General features: G+C 44.2%; 1 protein-coding gene across 1 annotated transcript; it reads right to left on the bottom strand.

Annotated features, from left to right (window-relative positions):
* Nucleotides 1–2,288: 2,288 nt before the first annotated feature.
* On the bottom strand, nt 2,289–8,421 carry CTLA4 (cytotoxic T-lymphocyte associated protein 4). Its single transcript, XM_026492136.4, has 4 exons — nt 8,178–8,421; nt 5,307–5,654; nt 4,738–4,847; nt 2,289–3,482 (listed from the first exon to the last, which is right to left on the bottom strand). The coding sequence occupies exons 1-4, from the start codon at nt 8,284–8,286 to the stop codon at nt 3,378–3,380; spliced, it is 672 nt and encodes a 223-aa protein (XP_026347921.2). The 5' UTR covers nt 8,287–8,421; the 3' UTR covers nt 2,289–3,377.
* Nucleotides 8,422–8,718: the final 297 nt, after the last annotated feature.

The raw sequence follows: 8,718 nt of genomic DNA, 5'->3' as shown, positions 1-8,718 counted from the left end.
GGATTGAGCTAAAAGTAAAATGTGTGAAGCAGGGTAGCAAGCTGGAGCTCGCATTCCAGAGTCTTGAAGGTTTAAGCCAAGTGATAGACTGACCCTCACGTAGTTCTGCTGGTCAAATGGGAACGACATTCGACTGAGACCAAGAAAACACAGCCGGGTTCTACATAGAAGACAGTTAGTCCCAGATGTCCTACCTCCCCAACTTTTCAATACATTGATTTGAGCATCTTCTGTGTGCCTAAAGCTGTGATGATTCCTATTTTGGAGAAGTTCCCACTGAATCTAGGGAGAAAAGACATGCACATTTGAAATTATTAGGGATGAAACCAAGTATAGCTGTGAAACAGAAGGGGAGAGATCAACGTGGGCTTGAAGTGTCAGTGAATCTGATGCTGGATGCAGAATTTGCGATGAGTCTTGTTGGATATGAAAATGAAGGCTAAAGATATTTGGGGCTGAGAAACAGGGAAACAGAAAGTAGCAGAAATGAGAGTGCCATGTTGGAAGAAGGGAGGTGAGCAGAGGTATGTGCTGGGAACTGGTAGGAGTAGGGGCTGACCCCGGCAGCACTGGTAGTTCTACCAGGTTCCCTTTCTCATCCACATTCCTACCTGGGACCAGTGGTTCCAGGGAGAAGGGTTATGGTGCCCAGCCTTCCTCTCCGTGGTGAAGTAAGCCCTATTGAAATGAGTGGAGTCTTTGGGTTTCCCCAGGACCCTGATACCAGAGTTAGAGATAATGATGAAGGTTGACATGCCATGAAAAAGTCACTCCTCTGATTTAGAGGCAGTGAATCTCTCTGGTTATTGCAGGTAATGGATCTACCCTCAGAAAATGGGGATCAGCAAAGGCTTTCATTTGGTGCCCTGAAACCCCCCAATTTTCTTTCTCCCCTTTGAGTGGAAGCCCAGGTCACAGTCTTTCTTGCCCTTTTCCTCTGTCTCAGGGGAAAGTTTTTTAAGCAGGATTATATTTTTTTTCAAAATTGATAACGAGTAGAGAGGGCAATGCTTAACTTGATAACTAATGGTAGAATTTCAGGTAACGGTAGAGGAGATATTAAGCTTCTTTAAAGTGGTCCATTGTCTAATGATGTCTGAAAGATACCCGAGGTTCTTTGTCTAAGGCCCTCTCTGTCATTTAAATTTGCCTTCAACTATGAGAAAGAATTATCTCTCTAAAGACATAAAAAGAAGTAGAAATAGTAACACACTATCCATTGGGGCTCCTAAATTGTGTTTTTCTTCGTGGCTTCCAATCAAAAGCCAAGAGAGCAAGAGGTACAGTCTTGTACAGTCTTTGACACAGTAGGAGCTCATTCTACGTCACTGTGATTACTGTATTTTGAAAGACTTATTCATTTTTATTTTAAAAATAGTTATGGAATGCTCACTATGTGCTGTCTCATTGTTTGTTAGCACCCGCGGGAAAAAAGGGAGAGAGAGAGAGCTATAGTGAGTAGGAGAGAGAAGGGGCTGCTTACACAGTGGTTGTCAAAATTTGATGGGTATAAGAAGCACCGGGGAACTTGGGAGAGCAAACTCCTGGCCCCATCACCCAGCTTCTGATTCAGTACATCTGAGATTAAGCACTTGAATCAACATTTGTAGTAAGTGACCCAGTTGATTCGGTTATAGGTGGTCCCTGGCCACGCTGAGAAGCATTTCACAAGACAATAACAGGATGTAGAGGTCAAGAATAAGAAAACTTGAGAGGAAACCAAGTAGACTGAGGCCACACTCTGGTTAACCAAGTCTCACAGAAGGCTCAGTGGGCCAGGCCCGGGTCTGCCAGCTGATAGCGCCACAGGACTACGGGTATGTTTTCCCCACATGCGTGAAACAGTCCATTCGGAAACCACAAGGGAAGCTCCATTTACTATGGAAGCGGATCAAAATGGCTTCAGGGAGCATGATTGACAACATAGGAGTTGCCATGGCAACTGTATGAGTTGAGCTGAGAAATTTATAGGCAAGAAAGAGGAGATGAAGAACTTGTGCTAGAGAGAATGCTATGTTTCTTATAAACACCTTATGCTGTTATTTGTGGTAACCTGCTTTATATTTCAAATAGTTGTGAAGAAATCGAAAGGACAGAGGAAGAGATCCTTCCAAGAATGGCTTGCAGGTAATGGCTGGCAGACAGCTGACTCAGGAAACATTATTTGCCTTTTTATCAATCTGTTCCCAGTATTCCTAATAATGGAGACTCCACCAACTGCTGAATGAATCAATTAAAAACAAACTCAAACACAATATTCAAATACAAGGAAGATAAAGACAACAATGGAAAATGACCACCACAGATTTTTATTTAATTAAAAATATTATACATGTTGTTGCATTTTCATGGAAAATAGTGAGTTAAAAAACACCAGCAGTGTTAGTTTTCAGAAACCCTCATCACCCCATTCTGCCACCTGCTGCCATTTTCTGTCCATGGCATTAACCATGTGTAAGGAATTGGGGCCCTCGTGAAACTAGAGCTTCCTTGAAGTTCATACCTACAAGACTCCTGCAATAAGCCATTTACTTGATGATGGCGTTCTATGGAGTTAAATCAGTTACACCAGTCTTGACTCCCTCGCAAACCTTTGAACGGAGCTAACATAAAAGCCCAAAGCCCACGTCAACACCAATTCAGCCCAACATGGCTACAGGAATCAGCTACAACTTCATCCAGTTTCCAAGCCAGTTACCAAGTGACCTTGTATTCTACCTGGGGTATTAGTGTCCTGAGCCCTCCATAAAACTTCCCCTGAACCCCTGGTGGGAAGACACTGCCATATAGTGTTTATATTGAAATCATCAGCAAATACACAAAAGCACATGTGGCCCCCATGCACAATACTATCAAATAAAAAATATATATTGGTACAATACAACTGTTGGAATCACTGGCTAAAATATAGCCCTGTGAGTATTTTTAAAGTCTTCACATAATTCTACATTTAAGAAAAATAACACAAAAATTTACCTTGAAAACATCATTTCAGCTATAAACTTCTCACATGTGAATACAAAGTGTGTACAGTATCTCCTCTCCCTAACTCCCTTCCCTTGCTTCCTTTGGACCGCACCACTCCCTAACCTATATCCCTGACCCCACATTATAATGCTGCATCCCCGTATTGCTCCCAAGTGACACTTTTACTAAAATTGGATCTGATGTGACAGAAACATCCTGGCTCTGTTTTCTTGCACCTTTGCTTTGAATTGTAGTACGCTTCATTTGGGTTCTGCATCCAGCTTTATATTAAAGAGAGATGAATCCCCCCCAAAATATACAAATAAGCAAACATAGCTGGACAGCACAAAGTTAGAATTGCCTCAGCTCTTAGAAGTCGGAAAACGTTCTTTCTTCTTCATAATGGTCTCTCAATTGATGGGAATAAAATAAGGCTGAAATTGCTTTTCACATTCTGGCTCTGTTGGGGGCATTTTCACATAGACCCCTGTAGTAAGAGGGCTTCTTTTCTTTAGCTGCCAAACACAAAACAAAACAGTAATTATTATTGAGAAATACAGAAGCCGTTTCTAGCCATAATAGGACTCGACAAATATTGGGTCCCCATCCTGTCGAAAAAGTGAATGTACATTTACAGAATTATAAGCCCCAGGAGATTTTCTTGATTCAGCTGTTATAATTCACTTTAGATAGATCACTCTGTGCTGAAGAAAAATAGCCGTCATTTTCCCTGACTGCGAGAGAGGAGAAAGAGACTTTGAGAAAGCTTTAGAAAGAACACCCCAAATGCCTATGGTAATTGACTACATCTTATCTGTAAGGGGAAGAGCTTGATACGATAATAAGCTTCAGTTTTTCTGTTCTAGAGCTGTATTTCTCATCTCCACTCCTCATATACTTTTTATTACTTTTCGTCTGTCCGTCTTAGTTCCCAATTTTTATCACCTCAGTAAACTGAGATTCTAGTCTACTGGTCTGTGTGGCAGTTTCTAGCAAATGAGGAAGGAAGAATCGACAGCAATAGAACAGGATCTTGGAATCGGGTTGGGGGAGAGGGGAGGTAGAAGAGGAGAGGAGGAGAGGCCTGGAAGGAGAAGTTTGTGGTGACAAAGCCAGCCATAGGCAGAGGGGGCTGAAAGAGACCATCAGAAAGAAATCCTGACAGGAGGCGTTCCTCCGTCTCTTCCAACAACTGCAATAAATAAAAGCTGGCGTTCTCATTTACTGGGCGGGAGGGGAAGACAAGACTTCCCATCTGAGCAGACTGGGTAACAGGGGGCCCCAGACAGCTGTTGTGTGGACAGCTACAGCTTGGACAAGGAAGGTACCAGCAGGGTGACACCAAGACATGGCTTCCAGGTGAAGTCGAGGGAACTTAAGGGGGAGAATAAAATCCATCCAGGTGGTCTTCTGTAGCAGCATGTGGCCCAACCTGATCTCATGTTTCAGGGTTATTAAGTACAATTGTCCTGAAGACGAAGAGCAAAACAGCTGCCCTGTGTTGTTCAAATGGTTACTCAAACTGAAACCCTGTTCAGAAGCACACAAACATTCAATGTCAAACACACTCATCTAAAATGTTAGTCATCCTGAAACCTCAAAGGCCAATGCCAAGGGTTCTGGTGCGTTCTTTACCACTGTCCCTCCTTTACCGCTGTTCTTCATTTCTTGCTCCGTCTCAAGAAAACTGAGCTTAACAGCGTCATTTGGTCAGTTGCTATCACTGAAGGCATCCCCACCAAAGTGGTGTGTTGTCAGCCCTGCACTCACCATTTTGCTCAGAGAAACAGCTGTGATAAGGAAGCTGTAAAAAAACAGCCCCGAACTGACTGCGGCAAGGATCCAGAGGAGGAAGTCAGAATCCGGGCAAGGTTCAGGGTCTGCAACAGACAACAAAACAGAGCTTCCTTGAGACACTCTCTAAACTTTAGGGCCCTACTCCCCCTACTAGTGAAAAAAGGAAGAGGTTCGGAAAGAGCTTCCAACCTTGGTGTCCACCCCTAAATATAGCTAGTCCACAGGTCAGTCTGGCTCCTGGAGGCCACTTCCCCGGGAGTGTCCCGTCAAAGGCCCAAGGCCAAACCTCATGACGGCTATCACTCCAGGACGAGTGCCCCAACCTCCAGTAGAAAAAACGCTATCCCCAACCCGTTTTCGTTGCAGTCAGAATGCTGTTTGGGTGGCCACCCATATCAACCAGACTACCCTGTGGTATGCCAAAAAAACTCTTAAAAAGAATTTCCATAACCCTAAAATGAACCACCTGAAGTTAAGGAACAGCACTGTTTTCATGCCAAGAAGAGAGCAAGGCAAAAGGTGTCAGATATGGTTTTGCTCACCGATAACATAAATCTGGGTTCCATTGCCCATGCCTACATAGTAGGGTGGCGGGTACATGAGCTCCACCTTGCAGATATAGAGCCCCGTGTCCATGGCCCTCAACCCTTGGATGGTGAGGTTCACTTTGTTTCCACTGGAGGTGCCAGCGCAGGTGGAATCATCTAGGAAGGCCAACTCATCCTCCACTGTATATGTCGCGGCGCAGATTTCAGTCACCTGGCTGCCGGCCCGCCGCAGCACCGTCACCCGGACCTCGGCGGCATTGCCTGAAGACCCATACTCACACACAAAGCTGGCGACACCTCGGCTGCTGGCCAGAACCACCGCAGGCTGGGCCACGTGCATCCCTAATAAGAGAGAATTAGAGGGAACTCAGCGAACTCATGCTCACCTACCACCAGGCTCAGGCAAAATCTCCAGCTAACAGAAATGGAGCTTTGATGGGCACCCTCCAGCTTCACCTTTCAGCACTTCTCTCCCTTCAGCTAACACTCCCCATTCCTTCCCTTCTCCCCCCACCCGTCCCCTCAATCTCTTAGCTGTTTTGCAGCTACTCTCCAGGTGTTTCCTTATTGGGCAAGAGTTTCCTATAGCAGGAAGAACATTGATGTGACAGACTGAAGGCCTGGCCCTCCCATGAAATATGTGATTTGGGGCCAGTCATGCCTCCCCTGTAGCCTTCATTTTCCCTCACATGCAGTAGGGGGGATTAGGTCAGATGATAACAGAGTGCCTTCCACCTCTGCTATTCTAAGGTTATCATAGAACTACGGGAGGGGAAATTTTGGAGGTTGAAGTATAGAATGTTGCCTTCTCCTCAGTGCACACCTCACAAATCTCTGCCTACATTTACCTGGTCCTGTACCTCTATCGGGCACTGTGGCTGAACCCTGGATCACTGTGCCAGCCGCCACATTCCCTGGCATTATTGTCAGAGGGAGGGACGCTGCCAGGTGAAGGAAGCCACAGAGCAGAGGGCACCGGGTCGTTTCCTCTGTAGGCTGAGGCAACCCTACTGTTAACTCCTGTGGGCTTCCCCTGCCACCACCACCACCACCTCTTCCGCCACTCTCTCTCCTTCACTCAAACACCCTCGTGCTCCTTTGTTCTTTCTCCCTCCGGCTTCTACAGGATAAGGGAGGCCAGCTCTCCATTCAAAAAAGGCTCGTGTCATCTACAAAATGGTAGCTTTGTGTCAAATTACCTTCCTGTAACTAACCTGTCCCCTCTCCAGTCGACCAAACAAGTGACAGCCAAAACTTGGATGAACCATGTCACTCGGTCTGCTTAAAGCCTTTGATGCCCTGCATACCGTTGATTGCAAAAACAAATAAACTAAGTGGCATTCATGTCCTCTATGATCCAATCCCATCCTATCACTCCAGTCTGAATTTCTAGGACACCTCTTCCTGTGTATAAATCACTCTACAGAAATCACTCTATCACTAGTCCTTTCTCCCAGGTACCTGGACCGGACAACGTCTCAGAAGAAAGAACAGTATGGTAGCAGCCATTGCTCGGGTTAATCCAGCAGCCCTCGCTGGCTAGTAACAGTCTTCTTCCCCAGCCCTCATCCCTGTCTATCAGAGAGCTTTGCACTATTACAACTCTGTTGCAGTGTTTAATCAAGTTCTACCCTGTATTAAAGGGTTTTTTGTGCACTAATCACACCTCTTGCAGCTTCTGCCTTTGGCTTAGAAACTCCTGGGAGCCACGATTAGAACCTGCCCATACGAGCACTCAATAATCTTTATTGTATTGACGATAAGCCTAAAGACCAAGTTTCCTGCCCTCCCGCTAGGCAAGTTCCCAGTTATCATCACTAAATCTGGTCACACTCATTTTTTAGTGGGGCTATATCAGTTATAGGATGAGATAAATTTTCCACAAAGTAAAGGTAATTACTTTTAAGAGTAATCTTCACATGTTCATAACGTGTAGAATAGGAAAATGTACATGAGTGTTTCTTATCTGGAAATAATTTAATCATCAAATATCTTTTGAGCACCTAAGATATTTCATATAAACCACATGGTTTCTTAACTGAGATGGTCTAGAGAGAAATAAAGTTGAAATTCAGTGAGGACGCTCACCATCTTTGGTCCTATAGCAAACCTGGTATCAACCTCCAAAAGATTTCCTCTGAAAACCGGGGAATCTGCATTGGAAGTACACAGATAGATCAGGTGGTCATTAAGGATCTTATGCCAAGCAGACTGATGGTTTTCTTTGTTTTTCTTTCTTTCTTTCTCCCCTTCATTTTTTTTTATTTTACAATTTCAAACTGCTTTCATTTTTTAAGTAATTAGCTAACTAGTTTATAGAATTGACCGAGGACCTTAAAACTTGGAATTGAGTAGAGAAGGCATGAATTTTAAACAAGCTGATTTGTTTATAAAAGTGAATTCGAAGATCTTAAAATCTTAAATTGGGCGGGAAAGAAACTTTATATGAGTCGCTTAAATTCATGTTTTTTAAAAAGGAAATTCTTGAGTTTACCCTGATTCCAAGCTTAAATACATTAAGGGCTACAGATATCTTTCCTCTCTTAAATCGCTTAAATTTACAGTATTTTCTTCCAATCTTATAGAAGTGTCTGAAATTGCTCATCTCTCAGACCAACTCAGATACATTCATTAAGCTCCTAGTCAATGCCTGGTGCTCCGCTATGAGCTGTAGCTCTGCTTATTTGCTGCTGCCAGCTGTCCCCTGATTGCCTTGGAATACAGAGCCATCCAACCCCGATCGGAGTTTTACCTTTAGCCTCTGGCCTTGTGATAAATCAATCACTGTCCTTGACTGCTAAAAGAAATGAAACACAAGTGGGAGAAACACCTCCTCCACCTTCATCCTCCAAAAACCTCACTCACCTTTGGAGAAGACTGGGATAAATAGAAGAGAAAACAGAGCGGTGCAGGGCCAGGTCCTAGGAGCCAGGTCCAGCTGAGCCCCATGCCTCCGGAATCCAAAGCAAGCCATGGCTTTATGGGAGCAGTGGTCAGGTCTTCAGGAAGCAGAGTGAAACCTTTCAGGATCCTGAAGCTTTGATATGTGTTTGAACCCACACAGAATCAAGGACTTTATATAGCTGGCTTTGATCCCAGGTATGTACTACACATGTGCACGCACAGAAGGCACCTGAATAGAAAGCCTTTTTGTTTTGGTTTTACGAGAAAGGAAGCCGTGGGTTTAGCTGTTACGTCGAAAAGATAACCTCAAACACTCAAAGTAAAACTGAACAAAACAAGCCAATCCATGGATGGAAAATGCACTCAATTTGAAACTGAAGCTTCTTGTTCACTTTGAGGATAAGTGGAGACTTGGAGAATTTCCTGGAGTGCAGGAGTCTCCCTAGGTCCCAATTTGTCCAATTATCTAGGCATCTTTTACCGGCCAATTTACTTCATTCAC

The sequence above is a fragment of the Ursus arctos genome, unplaced genomic scaffold (assembly GCF_023065955.2).
Source record: "Ursus arctos isolate Adak ecotype North America unplaced genomic scaffold, UrsArc2.0 scaffold_1, whole genome shotgun sequence".
NCBI lineage: Eukaryota > Metazoa > Chordata > Mammalia > Carnivora > Ursidae > Ursus > Ursus arctos.
The sequence above is the reverse complement of the archived record's forward strand: the minus strand, read 5'-3'. Positions and strand labels throughout refer to the sequence as shown.